Genomic DNA, 17,866 nt, shown 5'->3' with positions numbered 1-17,866 from the left:
TACCACCTTACGCCAGTTAGAATGGCAAAGATAGACAAGGCAAGAAACAACAATTGTTGGAGAGGATGTGGAGAAAGGGGATCCCTCCTACATTGTTGGTGGGAATGCAAGTTGGTACAGCCACTCTGGAAAACAGTGTGGAGGTCCCTTAAAAAGTTAAAAATTGAACTACCCTATGACCCAGCCATTGCACTACTGGGTGTTTACCCCAAAGATACAGACGTAGTAAAGAGAAGGGCCATATGCACCCCAATGTTCATAGCTGCATTGTCCACAATAGCCAAATCATGGAAGGAGCCGAGATGCCCTTCAACAGATGACTGGATTAAGAAGCTGTGGTCCATATATACAATGGAATATTACTCAGCTATCAGAAAGAACGAATTCTCAACATTTGCTGCAACATGGACGGCACTGGAGGAGATAATGCTAAGTGAAATAAGTCAAGCAGAGAAAGACAATTATCATATGATTTCTCTCATCTATGGAACATAAGAACTAGGAGGATCGGTAGGGGAAGAAAGGGATAAAGAAAAGGGGGGTAATCAGAGGGGGGAATGAAACATGAGAGACTATGGACTGTGAGAGGCAAACTGAGGACTTCAGAGGGGAGGGGGTGGGGGAAGGGGATAGCCTGGTGATGGGTAGTAGGGAGGGCACGTATTGCATGGTGCACTGGGTGTTATACGCAACTAATGAAGCCAAACTTTACATCGGAATCTGGGGATGTACTGTATGGTGATTAACACAATATAATAAAATAAAATTAAAAAAAAAAAAACAGATGTGAATAAGACCCAGTTCTGGCTTTCAAGAAACTCTCAGTTTGGTGGAGGGAGATGGGCCATCCACAGCTAACTACGTAATTACAGTATGAAGGGCTGTAAGGCCAGATGTGCTTATTAGCACATGTTTGAGTAGGAAAGTGGGCTTGATGTGCTAGGTTGCCGAGGTGCCAAAACAAAGCTATGGCATTTCTAAGGAGGGGCTGTAATATTTTGAGGAGTAGAGCCACATGATCATGTTTGTGTCTTGGATGGTTCTGGAGGTTGTGTTTAGCTTGCTGTCAGGGGGAGAGACTGGAGGCTGGCAGACTAGTAACAAAGTTGTTTCAATCATTTAGAGAAAAGACCGTGAAGCCTTGGAGTCTTTGGGGGAGACATAAAGAAAGGGGGGAATTTGCTAGATGTCCAGAAGGAGAATTGTGTGAGAATAAGGAGCTGGGGGAAGGATTGAAGAATGCCCAAGGTTTCTAGCCCGGGATCCTAGGAAACAGTGATGCCCTTAACCATGGCATCGGAAGAGGACTGGGGACAAGGAGATCACAGACTGTGGCACTGAGGGTGACAAGGATGTCAGGATGTGGGGCAGGAATAGGCTCAGAGGGGACAAGGAGGAGTGAAGATTGTAAAATTCAAGGGCTGTAGGATTTTTAGACCGTGCTTGTAGAAAAGGGATGGTCTGCATTGGAGGAAAGACACTGTCCTTCCTTCTAATTGGAATCTTTTGCACTTTTTGTCATCACTTTGGAACAGTATTTCTAAGAACTTCCTTACTGTTCAGGGAACTGACTTTACTCATAGGAAATCAAACACGGTGGGCTCACTGAAGCGGGCCAGAACGTCTGAAGGCGCATGATGCTTTCGCCCAAGGCACTCCAACACTGCAGGGTGGACTTGAATAATGGCTGTTTCTGTACACCAGGAAAGCCTTCTGTCTGGTGTAGACTGAGCTGCAAACTTGTTTCATAAGGCTCTAAAAATCCTAATAGTTTGTAGTTACCCTTGGGTTTGATCATAGAGAAATACCCAGCTAGGAATCGGCAGCTTGACATTTGGTCAGTTCTCTCTTGGACTCCCTTGAACAGCCTGAAAGTCTGAGCAGGTTGAATGGCTACAGAACTGAATATCATTCACGATAATCTAGCCCCTTGCCACGCAAAGTGTGGCCCCTGGGCATTGGCATCGCCCGGGAGCTTGTTAGAAATGCAGAATCTACCAAACCTGGACCCTGAATTTTAGCAAGCTCCCCACTGGTTCATCTGTACATTCAAGTGTGAGAAGTATTGGTCCGGTACAGCAAGTGCTAGATACGGTTTTTCATTGGAATCATGTAGCTAATTTTAAACAGCTTTCCAAGCCTCAACCCCAGACATTCTCATCAAGTCAGGCGATTCTCTTAGGTAGCTAGGTTTGGGAACCACTGGCTTGTATAGGTTCAAAAATCCTTCTCTGTTGATGGACAAATGGCATGAATTTCAGTAAATGGAAATCTAGTTTGAGCTCCACATTTGCTTGGTTTCCAATCATGGTAATAACTAAAGCTTCATGCCCTTAAAAAAAAAAACAAAACATGTCGAGGCTGACCATAAGCAAGCTTTGGCTCCTTGATGTTGGGACAATTTGATTCCTGACCCTCAAGAAGGAAGATATGTGTCAGCCCTTCCTTGCCCCCCACCCCCGACAACCGTTCATACATTGGCAGAAGTTGAATGGGCTTGGCCAATTCTCTGCCCATTTTGAAAGCAGCTGAAGTCAGCTGATGTTTACCAAGCACTCTGATGAAAATAATTACCCAAGACCAAACAACGTGATCTCCATTAGTTGCATAGTTTGTTTCTGTAGAAGGTCATAGCTAGAAGGGGCCTTCCAGAACTCTCCTCTGAGCTCTCACTTTATGGATAGAAAAATAGAATCACAGAGAGGTCAGAACCTGCACTCCAGCTGGTTTCATCCAAGAGGAAAGGATTTTTTTTGTTGTTTGGAAAAAATGGACCACATATTTGTTGCCTAATTAGAGGCGCAAATGGGCAAGCTTTGTATTCTAAGCTTAATATCAAGCATTAAGAAAAGTGCTGTAAACACAGAAAGATCTGGTTCCTGACTATTGCCCAGGACCCATAAGACACATGGAGTACAGATGTCCTGGGATTTCAACAAGCAAGTTCCCAAACGCTGAGGTCTTTAATTAAGCAGGTGTTTGGGAAGTGGGTCCTGTGTAGCTTCCAGCCTTGGCTGGGCTTGTCTTGCTGAAAAATGGCACTGACCCAGCCCAGCAGCAGGCCTGAAACTGGCTTCAAATGGAGGCGTAGGAATGTGCCATTGTTACTTTCTTCTTTTTTATCAAGCCCCCTTAGCTTGAGCAAGGAAGGAACAAAAATGGGCTGGGAAAACATGTTGTTTCACTGGGTAAAAATTTACTACCAAGGAAATGATTCTGCCATTTCCAAAAAAGGCCTTTGGATAGGTGTAGCCTTGCAAATACTTTTGGACGTTTTCTCGCAGTGTCACCCAGTGAGAATGTTTCCATTTGGCCGGTGCTGTTCTCACACAAGAGCAGAGACATTCCTCTGAGCTTGTGAACACGGGTTCACGAGGATGACCCCTTGCTTGTTCATAGTATTAGAGAGCAGAAGACGTGGAAAGAGCGAAGAGTCATAGGTGGGGTAAAGGTTGATCGTATTTGGCTCTGGAATTCAGTCAGACACACGTACTCCTGGGACGTCTGCAATTATGGAACCGTAGATGGACCCATAGGTGCCAAAGGGCAGAGGTGGAAACCGAGTCCCCATGAAGGAACGTAGCCTACCTTTTTCCACTCTTGTCCCCATCTCCTGCCACGTATCTACTGCTCTAGGGGGAACAGTCCCCACTCTGGCTACAGTAGAACTAATCATGCCTTACAGCCCACTGAGCCCCGGTGCTGTCATCTTGGTGTCTTTGGTGAATCCCAGAACAAAGCTGCCGAGGCAGAGGCCGTGCGTCCCCTATCTTTCATAGCTGTTAGGAATAGCACCTCACTTGGGGAAGGGAACTAAAATTTCCTGTGTACCTACTGTGTGCCAGGTGGTGGCAATAGGACCTGGGCACACGTTAACTTACGAACCCTATTTAGCAGAACGCGGGAGCCTGACGCACCTGCTCAGTAATCGTTGTCAAGTGCAGGAGCTTGGATTCACACCCAGCTCTGCCTGCCCCCAAAGTTATTTTTTTTACCCACTAGCCCTTTCTGGGGAGGTCTTGGCCCTTTGGTCTTTTTTCCTCTTAGGCTTTGGTGCAGGCAGGACGGCTTAGGAAATGTGCTTCCCATGGGCATGGATGAATCATTGGTTTTTGTTTTGTTTTGTTTTACAGTTTTTAAAGAACCTTTAATTTCAGTTAGAATGTGTGCTATGAAAACTGTTAACGTATATTCCCTTTACCTTTTGGGGATAAATGTGGACATGTAAATACATCTTTGTATATGATATGCATATTCAAATATGATAAAGAGCTGGCATACATATGCATATTTTTATATTCAAACCGATTTATGCCTATTTATGGCAGTACCTTTAGTCTGTTCTGCTTGCTGATAGAGATCTTTATAGGAGAACCTGTGAACCAACGTGAAGGTTGTGGTCCCTCCCCGTGCTGTTTATCGAGTCAGCCTGAAAGAGCCCATTTGTTTGGTTGTCTGGGTTGCTGAGCAGTTGCCTTCTGATGTCTTGAGGCCAGTTCCTCCATCTGCTGCCGCTGTGAGACCCTGACTGGCCCTGACAGACGTCCTTTATTCACACTGTCTTAGCGCACCTGCCCACGTGAAGATTTCCATCTGGCCGGGGACGTGAGACATAGCTAGCAGTATGAAATCCTAAACAAGCATCCCTCATATGTGAGCCACTGTCCTGAGGCCTGGGAGCCCAGTCTAGCTTGTGGCTTCCTGAGAGGGTGGCAAGGAAGTGACTGATCTTGATGACTTTCCAGAGCGAGCAGTTGTCTCACACTGAGAACGTTTCCATCAAAGGCCACTCTGGGGACATCGAAAGGAAGAGGTGACAGGTCAGCCAAAGCCACACAGGTCAGCAGGGCTGTGCCACTCGGTGCGAGGACAGTTTCTTCCTGGGCAGGTGCAGGGCTGGGCTTTGATCTGCCAGCAGGTTCTGGAGATGAGAGCGAGCTCTGTCCTCTGGTTGCTGGGGTGCTGGCCACGTGGAGAGTGGACGGACATTGCCCCACCTGGGGAGAGACGAGCCATGGATGCTCTGACAGGATCCTCCAGATTCCCTGGGTAGCTGACCAGGACCACAGCTCCCAGGGGCAAGACAGGGAGCAGCAGAGGACTCTAGGGAGAGCCTCCGTCTGGGAGTGACGTGGCTGGAGGGCTCTGCTAGAGGCCAGCTCTGCCAAATGGCCTGGAGGTTCGAGAGAACACACACACACACACAGAGCCACAGCTGAACATAAAGGATGAATGAATCTGTAAATAAAGGGCTGAATGAATCAGGATTCTTTCTTGGGAGACTCTTCCTAAATATCACACGGGCAAGGAAATAGCAGGCACAGTTTGCGCACGAGGATAATGAACTTCCTCAGGTTGCTGTAACTTGTATTTTTCCACTGATGCAGAAAAGGACCCTTTGCCAAAGAATGTCCTTGGAGTGATTCGATGTATTTTTTCCTTCTGTTATTGAAGTCGAATGTATTTAATGTAAGCAATTCAGCCGTAAGCTGGAATGTGTGATGAGTCTTTCAGCCCCGGCGGAACACCACAATGAGAACATTCTAGTTTCTTCTCCACCAGGTGTGCAAGCTGACGGTGGTTTTCAAGGGGGCTGGTTGTGGGTTGTTTTTAAAGTCCACACACCAGAACCATCTTGCCAGCACACTGGCTGCGGAAACTTCTCTGGGGGGTTTTAAGACGTCCATGTTTGCTATTCACGTGTTCATTCATTCATTCACCAAAGAATTCCTGAGCATTTACTATGGACACAGCGTCACACCATGTATGTTTTCAGAATATAAAGGTAAGACACACCCTCCAAAAATTCCAGGGACATGCAGGTTCTCAAAAAAATATGTGTATATTGACAATCCATTCAGTGACTGAAAGTGTAAAGTACAGTTTTTTGAACGTATGTTGACGGAAATGCAGTTGAAACAAGTTAACTCTTTAACTCAATAAAAGTGGTGGAGTTCTTAAAAAAATGCACTTTCAAGATGTGGTTTCTAGGCTCGACTACTTCACACGTGCGCTTGCACGTGCGTGTGCGTGTGCATGCACGCCTGTGTACTTTCAGGCCCCGCACGCCCCTGGGAGCCCCGTCTGGTCCCCTGGCACGGGTTTGGTGCCTCTCTGCAGGAGTCTGCCAGCACATTGTGTGTGTCGCAAGTTACACAAACACAGAGTCTTGGGAACTTGCTATGACCAAGTCTAATGTCTCTTCTCCCCTTGGGTCTCTCTCACCCTTTAATCCCCTTAAGGCAGGAAAAAAGCGTGCAAATTCCTAAGGCACTGTTGTTCCCAGGGTATAGTGGCCATCCATCACTCCCGGCAGGAAAAATATAACTATGCGCTGGCCGATAGTGGCATTATTTATTATCCTAGTCTTCGATAGGGATTGGAGCAGGAGTGGCTGCTGGCCAAGCATTATTCGCTGGTTCCCCTGGGAGGCTTTGCCGGGCGGGCAGCCCTGGGGATGGAAGGGAGGCCGAGGGCAGAGGCAGGGGCTCTTGCAGCCAAGAACAGGCTGGGTTTTTGCCATGGAGGCTGCACATTGTCAGTGTGTCAGGGTGGAGTGGAGGCTGCCACCACCTTGGAGCCAGGTTCTTGGAAGCTGCGTGTCTGGAGGACTGAAGTCTGGTTTCCCACGATGCCCAGGCTTCTGATCATTGGGGGTGGGGTGGGGATTGATGAGTGTTGTCGGTGTTGATGTGTCGCAGGAGGGTGGCGGACTGTGGTGATGTGACCTCTGCCATTCCTGCATAGCGGGGTTCAGAGTCAGGTGGGCAGGGAGGCCTGGGCTCAGCTTTTGGCTTGGTACTTACTCTATCAGCACCATTTTCCCACCTGGAAGATGGGGCTCATGAGTCCTCCTCGCGGGGTTTGTGAGAATAAATATGGTAGCGTCTGTGACGTTTCCTGTATACACATGACCCATGCGCACAATACAGGCAGACGACATACACACACGACCTGTGCTCTACATTTGCATAGTACGTGTGCACATGACATACACACATGACGTGTGCACACTGCACATGCACACCGCATATGCTCAGTGAGTGGCTTTTAATATTATTTCCAACACTGTGTGGTCCTTTTGGAGGAGGGAGGGAAAAGGTGTAGCTGAGGCAGCCCCGAGTGCAGGGATGAGGGGAGCAAAAGGCAGGTGCCCTGCTAAGGTACGGGCAGGAAGGGTAGGTTGACAAGGAGGGGAGGCGCTGGTGTGGGATCCGGGGCACTTGATGGATCCCGTGCAGTGAATTAATAGACGAATGTTTAGGGAAAGTCTCCTCCTCCAGGTGGGAGTGAGAGTGTGGTGTCAGAAGGTTCTATTATAGGATGCTGAACGCTCTCTCTCAAGTGCAGTGCAGGGGGAAGGGCCAGAAGGATTTCTCGCCATCGAAACAGTTTTGAGTGCTGAGTGTATACACTGGATGTCTTGAGGAGTGTGGCCGTGCATACAGCTTGGTCTCTACGCTCTGAAGCTCTTAAGGAGAAGGGGCCGACTTGGACGCAGGTACCTGCCCACTGCCAGACAGACGGCCATAGGCAGCCATGCAGAGAGCCCCAGTGTTGAGCAGAGGGCAGGAAGAGATCAGTCCCAGGAGCTCTGGAGCAGTGGGAAGGCTGCAGGGCTCCGTGAAGCTTCGGGAAGGTGCAGGAGCCCCAGGCTGAAGGATTCTCGTGGTTGGATAGAGTCAAGTGGCTCCACTCCTAGCTTCCTTTGGTGGGAGACGTTTATTTTTCTCCTGTTATGTTCTCAGAGGTGTTTCTCGCACAAGTACGCAACAGACCCATGTTTAACACATGCCTGACTACGCCTAAGACAAAACGTGTTTCTAAATCAAGTCATGGTTTTTATCAAGGTGACCTGCTTTCAGAAAGTGATGGGGCAGGATGTCAGAAGAGTCCCCAAGGATGTGTGTTCTCTTCTTGGCCATTTTCTTTTGTGGATTTCTGGGGAGCAGACTAGGTCTGCCCCCTCCACAAAGGTCAGTGTCTCCTAGTGGTATTCATCAGGGAGGCACGTCCGTCTCCTTGGATGTAACCTGTAGACATTATCACCTCCTTCCCAGAAGGACAAGCAAGCAGCTGGCACCTCTGTTGGCTCTGGATAAATGTATGTGACGTTCTCTGGAATATGTCTGTGTTACAGATGTGGACGAGTGTGCAACGGATTCTCACCAGTGCCACCCTACCCAGATCTGCATCAACACGGAAGGAGGATACACCTGTTCCTGCACCGATGGCTATTGGCTTCTGGAAGGCCAGTGCTTAGGTAACAGCTCTTTGGGGCTCGAAGAGACTCTTGGAAGTTAATGGTCACCAGGGGTATTGTGAAATGGGGACACAACTGGGTGGCCTTAGGGCAGTGGGATTTTCTTTGTTGGGGGGGTAGAAGGCTATGCAGCTTGCACTGCCCTGTCAAATCAGTCGTGACCGTCGCTGTCAGTGTCGTCATCAGAGTTTTTGAATGTAAGTTTTAAGGGCTCATATTTGATTTTACCTAGATCTGCTTCCTGCCTTCAGAAAGTTTATATCCAAGGCAGGAAGTGATAGAGGTGAGGACTATTCTGTCTTAGTTAGAAATCATACTAAGAGACGGGAATGCTTGCTTAGTCACAGAAGTGTTCCAAGTCTCACATGTGGGTCAGTAGATTCTAACACCACCTGCCAATACCCACCCCACTAGCTGTGGTCTTTTTACTCTGAAGGAGTCAGTCACCAATTGAGAATTTTGTCCCTTGCAGTTGGCATCCGCTATATGATCTCTCTGTTTATTTTTACTGGAGGGTTATTTGCCGTTCTTCCCCTCTGGTTTTGGTTTAGCCAAGTGAATGAATTCATAGCAATCTCTAGCTGTCACTTGAATTCTATTTCTAGGGTGTGATTTCTATGCTGTGTTTTCTTGGAAAAACCTTACCAGTTTAAGTTCTCTAAGACACTGTTCTGTTGCCCGAAAATCAGTCCTGGAGGAGCGGAGAAACAAATCCAAACAACTCATGGAAACAACAACAAAAAAAAGAATGTTCTTTTTTCTGAGACTCCCTTGATTAAGACTTGAGTGTCGGTCCACTCTAGAGCCCCGTCTGAAGCATCTTTGAGGCCTGATAAGCCAGACTACACTTGGCCTGGTTCTCCTTTCCAGGCATGCTCCAGAGAGCTGGCTGCATATGGGGGCATTTGTGAATATGATGGTCGCTGTGCATTTTAACCAACCTCAGTTATTATGGAAAATTTGATGCCACTGATTTGAACATAAGCAGATCAGTGTGAGTGAGTTATTTGTACGGGAACTTAATATGTCAGCTCTCAGAGCTGGAAGGGATGTTAGATATTATGTCATCCAACTTTTATAGAGTTGGAAATTGAGACTCAAAGAAGGGGAACATTTTGAACAAAGAGGGAGTTGGGTCTAAAATCTGGCTCCTCTCTCTCAGTCCAGTTTTCTTTCCACCACAAGGGGGCGCTAGAGAGGACAGGGTGAGTGGGACACAGGCCCCACTGTAGAAACCTTAGGGCCAGGAAACCCTTCCCCATGTGAGGGGAGCCATTTCTCTGCTTGGGAGGGCTGTTCTCTTCCACAGGGCCTGAAGCTTTGGGAGGGATGCTCCTGGAGGCCTAACGTGGTACCACATGCTCAGCCCGCTCACAGTTCACATCCGAAGTGAAGACCTTTCCTAATTGTGGCTGAACTCATGCCTTCTCCTGGCCAAACTCCTCTTTCTCTTTCAAAACACAAGTTCCATCACCATCTCCCACCCCTTCTGTGCACCTTTTGGAGGCATTGCTTTTGCAGAAAAATAAGGGGCCAGGAGCTGCCCTTCCTCCAAGGTACCCCTAGGCAGAGGAGACCGTCCCCATCCTGACTCCCACCACTGCCTCTCCGGCCTCGGTGGCATGCCCAGCTGCACCCTGGGAAAGGTCAGGACCAGCAACTGCACAAGTCAGTGTGTTTTCGCAGTAGGAGCTGCAGGGCACTCAGTGGGCAGTGGGGTGGGTCAGGTTAGAAGTAGTTGCTGCTCAGAGATAAAACAGAAGCACAAGGGCACAGCCTCCGAGGGGGCTGATCACTAGCTAAGGTGGAGTGGAGTCCTTTCTGGCAGCGGGTGGTAGAAATGAGGCACAGAGACAGATTCGGAACTGGTCTCCAGAGACCTGGCTGGACTCTGGTTCCAAGGAACTGGGGGACAAGGGAGGCAACATTTGGGGGAAGTGGGGATAAGATAAGGACCAGTTACAGCTACAGTCGGATCAGCTGGCCACAACAGGTGCTTGTATAGGTGAGGACTGGGTCTCTGTCTGTAGGCTTCATTTAAGGCATCCCATCCCAGAGGAGCGACTTCTCTTGCCCATCAGCCCATTAACTTGGGGTATTGGGAAGTGCTTTCCTAATGACATCAGGCTCCCCATTGACTGGTACATGTCAGCAGGGAGGGCATTTTGCCCAGCTCTGCTAAAAGGCTCCATTCAGCCACAGAGCCGTTTGCTCGGGAAAGGCCAGCCATGGCTTGGGAGAGGTGTGTTTATCCAGAGTTTTATGTCTGCTCTGGTGCAAGCAGGAGATCCAAGACGAACTCCAGCATCCTTGTGTTATTGGATTCTAGGTCTCCAGACTGCTGTGCTGCCCTGCTTGTCCTGGCCTATGCTTACTTGTTCCTGAATGTTAGACAGATCATTGTGAACAGAGCTGGCGAAGAACCTGTTGGAGTGAGGCTGTGGGTTCTTCTTACACTTTAGGCCAACTTGTCCCTTCCTAGGGCCATGTGACGTTTCTACAGAATCTTAGAGTGGACTCTTGATGTTGGATAAATCTTAGCATTGAGTATTGGAGTTGGATAAACTCTTGGAGGCTGACTTGCCCCACATCCCAATCAAAGCAGACATTTCTTCTAGAACTTTCCAGACAGGTGCAGGTGTTCACAGGACTGAGTTGGGTCAGGGATTAAGGGCCTAAGGGATTGAGCCTTAGACTCTGGAAAGTATCACTATCCCTGACAGTCGGTACTGTCTTCTCTTTACTTCCCCTTCCCTTCGTGATCCTGCTCCGAAAGCAATGGGCAGTCATGATGCCGTGTGGAGCACTGGTGATTGGGAAGAAATGTCTCACCTTGCTAGCGTTTCTCTTTCCAGACATTGATGAATGTCGCTATGGCTACTGCCAGCAACTTTGTGCAAATGTTCCTGGATCCTATTCCTGCACCTGCAACCCTGGTTTTACCCTCAACGAGGATGGAAGGTCTTGCCAAGGTATGTGAGGAGAGTGATCTTTTGAACACGGTGCAAAACACTAGACGCTGTCTTCTCCGGAGTCTGACAGCTGACGTGGTTAGTGGCTGTTCCCGCTCCTGGTCACCGTGTGCCCATCCCCGCTGCTTACAGAAACCTGCGGTCCAAACCGAAGGTTATGGGAAGCATCTCAAAAAGTGCTCTGAGTACCGCTGAGAGGAGAGCCACAGTCATCTGTCAGCTGGGGCTTTACGGTTTCATGGATTTGTTCCTCTCTGCGTGTCTACTTTCCACAAGTAGCCTTGCCAGGTTTCTGGGCTAATCAGAAATTTTCACGCATGTCCTGTAGCCTGGGTTCAGTTCCTGATGCTCAGGAAGGGTGGTCAGGGAGGGGTCCTGAGCCTGGATGAATTCAAAATAGACACACCCTCCGTGCACGGGTCTTGTGGGCAGTTTTCATGCCTCCTCCTCCAGTTTTCCCTACGACCTAAGCTAGCAGAGCCTGTTCCTTAGCAAAGAGCCCAGGGGTGATGATAATTTAGGACTCAGCATTCCCCACAAAAAAACAGAGTAAAACAAAGGTTTTTTTCTTTTTTTGAGAGAGAGTGAGAAAATGAGTGAGCAGTGGAAAGAGAGGCAGAGGGAGAGGGGAGAGAGAGAATCTCAAGCAGGCTCCACACCCAGCATAGAGCCCGTCGCGGAGCCTGACATGGGGTTCGATCTCACGACCCTGAGATCATGCCCTGAGAGATCATGCCCTGAGCTGAAACCAAGAGTTGGACGCTCAATGAACTGAGCCACCCAGGCACCCCGACACAAAGGCATTTTCTGAGTTTCACGTGATCACTTCGAATACTGATCCGTGAGAAGAGCAAGCTACATGCCTTCTGCAGTCTCCATCCAAAGGTTTCTTCTGCTCAGGAAGCGAATGGAGGCTCCAGGCCCAAGGAATTCATGCAAGTTATGCCAGGCCCGGCCCGCCCCCAGCCCCCACCCAGGCCTCCAGCCCATGGCAGCAGCTCCATCCAGGGTGGAGGTTAGTCCTGGAGACGCAGAATGAGGTCTTTGTTTGGAGCCTGCCACCAGGTTCTGCAGGGCCCATTTCCTTGTCACACCATTTGAGATCTGGCGGGCAGGCTCCAAGCCAGCTAGTTGGAGGGTATTATGTTTCCATTAGCTTAATCGTATCTAAATCATTGGGTAAACAGGAAGGCATCAGCGTTAAAGGGTCTGATCCTGGATTCTTTGTAAGTCTTTCCTCCAAAGCTGGTTCTGCTAATTGTTCCAAGAAGTCTCGACGGCGTTCCTCTTGCCAGGAGAGGTAATTTTCTTCTGAGAGCTGGAGCCTGGAGGTTGAGATGGCGATAGAACAGGGGCCCTTCCGTTTTCCTGGAGCAGGGAGCAGGCGCCTGGCTCCCCTGCTGCTGTGAGGAGTGACGTAGGGCAGATGCAGGCTTCTCTGTGCCCAGGCCCGGGGGGGTTGGAAGTGCCAGCCCAGGCTTCCACCCAGAGACTGGTAAGGCGCTTCCAGCACCTCGAGAGGAACAGCCATGCGCAGCAGAATCCAAAGGCCCCAGTGTCCTTCAGGCCTCTCAGGGACAGGTCTGTGAGGAGGAGCAGGTGATCCACCGGGCAGTGCCAAGTCCAGCAGTGCTCTAAGGCCTGGCTGCGGGCACCCAGCCACGGGGATATTGCATCAGCAGGGTCCATGGGTGCAACAGGGTGCTACATTCTCCACTGAGCTTTTGTAATCCTCACCTCGTGCAGGGAAGGGTGCTTTGAGCTCTTTGAAGCCTGGTCATAGTCTCTTAACCTCCGTGAACCCCAACAGTAGCCCGAGGAGATAGGTAGGGCAGAGGCATGGGGCCTTGTTTTGCAGAGGAGGAAATCGAAGCTCAGAAGCCTTAAACAACGAGTCCTGCAGCCAGTGGGTGGCAGAGTTGAGAGGCCCGAGGCTCCAGCCTTCCTGTCCCGCGGGTTGCAGCGGGGTGTGGCCTGCAGGCACACGCTTCAGAAGGGCACTTGGGCCTGTGTGGATCCCAGGGGCCAGAGGGCTGTGGGACCTGTTGCTCTGAGGAGGCAGCTGCGACCTGCAAGAGAGCAAGACCTGAGCTCCCTCATCCCAGTGTGCTCAGCGTGTGGCCGGAAGCCAAGGACACAAGCCCTAATACCCAGCAGTGCTGTCCTGCCTGCACTTGACTCGAAGGCCCACCACCACCAGGTTTTCTGGCTTCTGAGAGGCAGAGCCTCCAAGCTCTGTTGGAGAGACTGGTGCTTCACTGCCCTCTCCCTGCAGAGCCCTGTTTCTCCCCCTGCAACCCTCTGAAAGCTCTAAAGAAACAGGAGCTGTGTGGGCATGGGATTAGCCCTCCCCTTAAGAAAAGCTTCTCAAGCTGTTCCCTAGGAAGGCCTTTCACTCTGAAAACACTCAAATCTCTATTCAGAGCCTTAAGAGGTTTACCTGGACTTTGAAGGGGATAGAAATTTTCTCAGCTGGAACTTTGGTCATTGGCGTATGGGGCTCGGGAGAGGGTGTGCTTAAAATGGGTCAGCCAGTGCCAGTGGAGAAAAGGGCTCCTTCCTCCCCCTTCCCTCATCCCGATGAACTATGCAGAATAAATAACTCACAGGTATTATGGAAAGACCCCTGACTCATGTGCCAGTTCCAGCTGTGCTTGTTCGCCTGGGACTTGGGCACATCTCCCAACCTTCAACCAACCTTAAAATTATTGATGTATCATTGATGTACAATAAACTGCACTATTAAAGGCACATTATTTCATAAACTTTGCTGTCCATATACCCCCATGCAGCCATTACCACATTCAAGATGATGAAATATTCCATTATCTGTAAGTTTCCTTGTGCCCCTTTGTGGTCCTTTCCTTAACCCACTGAACTTGTAACACGGGGCAGTAGTCCTTGTAAGGATTTGGTAAGTGTGAGATCCTTTTGTAATAATGAGTGACATTGTTTTTGAGTAACTGTCTTAGCTCAGGTGGCCATGACAAAATACCAGATTGAGTAGCTTAAACAAGGGAAATTTATTTTCGCATAGTTTTTGAGGCGAGAATTCCAAGATCAGATGCCGGCATTATCAGGCGCTGGTGAGGGCTCTCTTCTTGGCCTGCGGACAGCAGCCTTCTCACGGTGTGCTTGCAAGGCAGAGGGAGCTATAGCAAGCTCTCTGGTGTCCATTCTTCTAAGGGCACTAACCCTGTCATGAGGGCTCCACCTATATGACCTCATTTAACCTTAATCACCTCCTAAAGGCCCCATCTCCAAATCCAGTCACGTTGGGGGTTAGGGCTTCAACACAGGAATTTGGGGGAGGGACACAATTCAGTCCATAGCAATAATAAAGAGAGTTATTAGAATGGTTGTGGTTATTTACCTGCTTACCTGAAACTTCAAAGTCAGTGGGGGTGAGGGAAGAGCTAATCAGTGATAGAATATGTCAGATGATGGGAAAGAGCAGATGTTACCTGGAAATTGAGCTTTGGGGACTGGAGGGGTATGTGTGTACACGCATCCACATGGATATGTGTGTACAAGTTGTTTCTACCCCTCCCAACTTGTGAGCAAGGAGGGAGATGTGAATGGAGGCCCTGGTCCTCCGGTGAACACTCTGGGGTCTGAGCTGTAGACCTGAGAGGTCCTGGATGGAGAGCATTGTCACCTGTGAATCTGGTCTCCTGGTGCCCGGTAGATTCTGTTGCCAGTGCATTTTCTGCCACGTCAGTGGGGATGTTCTGTTGTGGGAATGGTCGGTGATGTGCTCTTGCTTTCCATAGATGTGAACGAGTGTACCACTGAGAACCCCTGCGTGCAAACCTGTGTCAACACCTACGGCTCTTTCATCTGCCGCTGTGACCCAGGATATGAACTTGAGGATGACGGTGTTCATTGCAGTGGTAATGGGCTTTGGTATTTGGAGACTTCCATCTGTCGTAGGGGTGCAGGGGTGGGGGACAGAAGACAGGGTTTCCTTTACAGGTGTTTCCTTTCCTTTCCCAGACACATCCCCAGTTTGGGATATTTCCCAGTGTGGTGGAATCACAGCCACTCAAAGCAGAAATGAGTCACTTCCCGAAAGGTGGAGTAGAGTCCCCTCCCTTGTCATTTGACCCCTAATGCAAAAACCAACGGAGCGGCCTTTAGGGTCTGACATGGGGTTGAAGAGGGAAAGGAGTTGCCTGATTTTGTGTGTTGGTTTGAATTATCTGTCCCTGCCCTGCACTGACAAGTCCTGAGCCTAGCCTAGATAGTACCTGTAGAGGGAAGTGACTTTGGTATGATAGCGTATCTCACAGGGTAGGGTTGGTGGGGGCACTGAATGAGTGAGATCATATGGGTGAGTGAAAATACTTTGTGAACTTCTAAAATCTCTACAAATGATCAGTGCCTAGCTCTAGGACTGGCACATAGCATGCATGCAGTCAACAGTTCTCAAAGCAGTGAACGAATGATTGAATATTGAATTAATCTATCTTAATAATTTGTGAGAACATAATATGGTGGCTTTGTTGACCTTTTATAAATTCCTTCCAAGACCAAGAAGCTATGATTCTTTGCCAGTGCTTTCTTGTGAACTCAATTATAATTTTATTAAACCCTGTAACAAGAAACTTATAAACTCTTGAGAACAGGGATGGCAGTTTTACTCATATAAATCCCTGTAGCATCCCACACAGAGCCGTGTACGGCTCATTCTTTCTTCCATTCTTCCTTCCTTCCCTTCATTCCTTGTTTTTTTGTAAATACTGGATTAAAGTAAACTCCTTTCCATCCACTTTTGGCATCTTGAGGAGTTGTGAGTTAGCACAGTCCAAATTAACGATGCTTCCCTGTATGTTTCAAAATAAGCGAACCATACCCTAGGGCGTGAAAATCTTTTTGTCCTGCTGAATGGAAAGTTTCTTAATCCTGGGTTTCACTGTGACAGAAACTGACCCAGGTCATGAATGAGACTTGTCTGGTAGCTTCACTGAGGACTGGGGTGTTCTGGGGACAGAGTTCTCTGAATAACTGAGCACCTCTCTCTGGGGCCCGGAAAGCTGGAGCCCCAACTAGGCATTTGCAGAGAGCTTTAGAGGGATTAAATGTTAGTCCCAGAAACTAATAAAATACCTTCAGGCATGAAAAGCTACTTTCTTCCTGATTTCAGTTCCTTCTAAGGCACTCCTTGGGGAATCTGGGCCAAGGCACTGAGAGGGGGAAAATTTAGCATTATGAGATGGGATTATTTGTTTCTCCAGAAGTCCATGCTCCAGAATCCACAGGTGTTTATTGACCATCTGCAGAGGTCGTATGGTAGGGGGATTGGAGCCAGACGGAGCTGGGTTCAAATTCTAGCTCTTTCCTTGGCCAAGTCATGAGGGTGGTCATAGAGATGAAAAAAGCTTGTGTACCTGTGTTGTTCCATGTTAGTTGACTTTTTCCAGGTGTACGTGTAAGAGACTTCTGGCTTTTCGGAGACTTTACATCCCTGGTGGTTTGGCAAGGATTTTCAGTTGACTCACTTCACCCGAAATCGCCATCTTCTGCACGTTCACACGACACCCACTTTTCTAAGACTTAGAGTGACCCGTGGCCGCTGCAGGCTTTAGGGTTGGCCCAGGATAACAGTGCGACACAGGGAGTTTGTTTTCTGTCCCTTCCTACTCACCCCCTTTCTTTGCTTCTCATTTTCCCCAGGAACTGTACCTCTCCATGCTGTCGAGGCTAGTGGGGCCCCTCTGTGCAGCACTAGCCCCTTCCTGGCTGTGTCCCCTTATCTCTCAAGGACCTGCTAAGCTGAGCTTGTCCTGGAAACCATGGTGGCTTGTCATGGGGATGAGTGAAAGTAGCCTCAAGTGTGCTCCTGGCCAGAAACTGGGCTTGTATTTCAATTTTTGGTGGAGATTAGAGTCACAGCCTTAGTAAAGTCTGGGGATTGTAGACCCCAAGATAAACCGAGTGGGCCTATTAGGGCCCCTCCCTACCCAACAGGAGGCGGAGGTGGGTGCTGCCCTCTCCGCCTGCCCTGGAGCCAGTCCTGCTCTGGGGATGCCCCCAACCTTAGAACCCCTCAAATGCACTGATTATAAGTTCCGAACACGATCACTCAGGGAGACATTACGCATTGTGCTGACTAGCCGCAGGATCAGGATCGGGAGGCTGGCTGGCTGGCTGGCTTCAAATCCCAGCTTTCCTTTTCACTCGTTATCTGTGAACTTAGTCAAGCTACCTAACCTCCGTAAGCCTCACATTTTCCTCTGTAAAACGCAGCTAGTAATAGTACTTCCTTCATAGGGCTGAGGTGAGGATTAAATCAGATGAGGCATGGGGCACCTGGCGGGCTCAGTCAGTGGAGTGTGCGACTCTTGATCTCGGGGTCGTGAGTCTGAGCCCTACACTGGGTGTAGAGATGACTTAAAATAACTTAAAAATAAAATCTTAAAAAAAAAATAAGGTGAGGCATATGAAACATTTAACTCAGCCCTTGGTATGTCGCAAGCACTTGGGAGCTGCAGGTTTATATTCATGCTTCTACCAGAGGTATGGACCGGAATCTACAAACATAGCCAAGATCAAGGGGACACTCTCTGTTGATGGGACCCTACAAGGTCCCGGGGGAGAGGGAGGGGAGCTGCCAAAAGCAGATCTTGCC

General features: G+C 49.0%; 1 protein-coding gene across 2 annotated transcripts in view; it reads left to right on the top strand.

The window, feature by feature from the left end:
* FBLN5 (fibulin 5) overlaps nt 1-17,866 on the top strand; it is a 77,856-nt gene that overhangs the window by 46,099 nt on the left and 13,891 nt on the right. For both annotated transcript variants that reach the window (XM_002928950.4, XM_011236913.3), the window contains exons 5-7: nt 8,141-8,263; nt 11,119-11,235; nt 15,009-15,128. In XM_002928950.4, the coding sequence (XP_002928996.1) occupies nt 8,141-8,263; nt 11,119-11,235; nt 15,009-15,128 (360 nt within the window). The remainder of the gene's footprint in view (nt 1-8,140; nt 8,264-11,118; nt 11,236-15,008; nt 15,129-17,866) is intronic.

This window comes from Ailuropoda melanoleuca, chromosome 14 (genome assembly GCF_002007445.2).
Source record: "Ailuropoda melanoleuca isolate Jingjing chromosome 14, ASM200744v2, whole genome shotgun sequence".
In the NCBI taxonomy this organism is placed as follows: domain Eukaryota; kingdom Metazoa; phylum Chordata; class Mammalia; order Carnivora; family Ursidae; genus Ailuropoda; species Ailuropoda melanoleuca.
The sequence above is the reverse complement of the archived record's forward strand: the minus strand, read 5'-3'. Positions and strand labels throughout refer to the sequence as shown.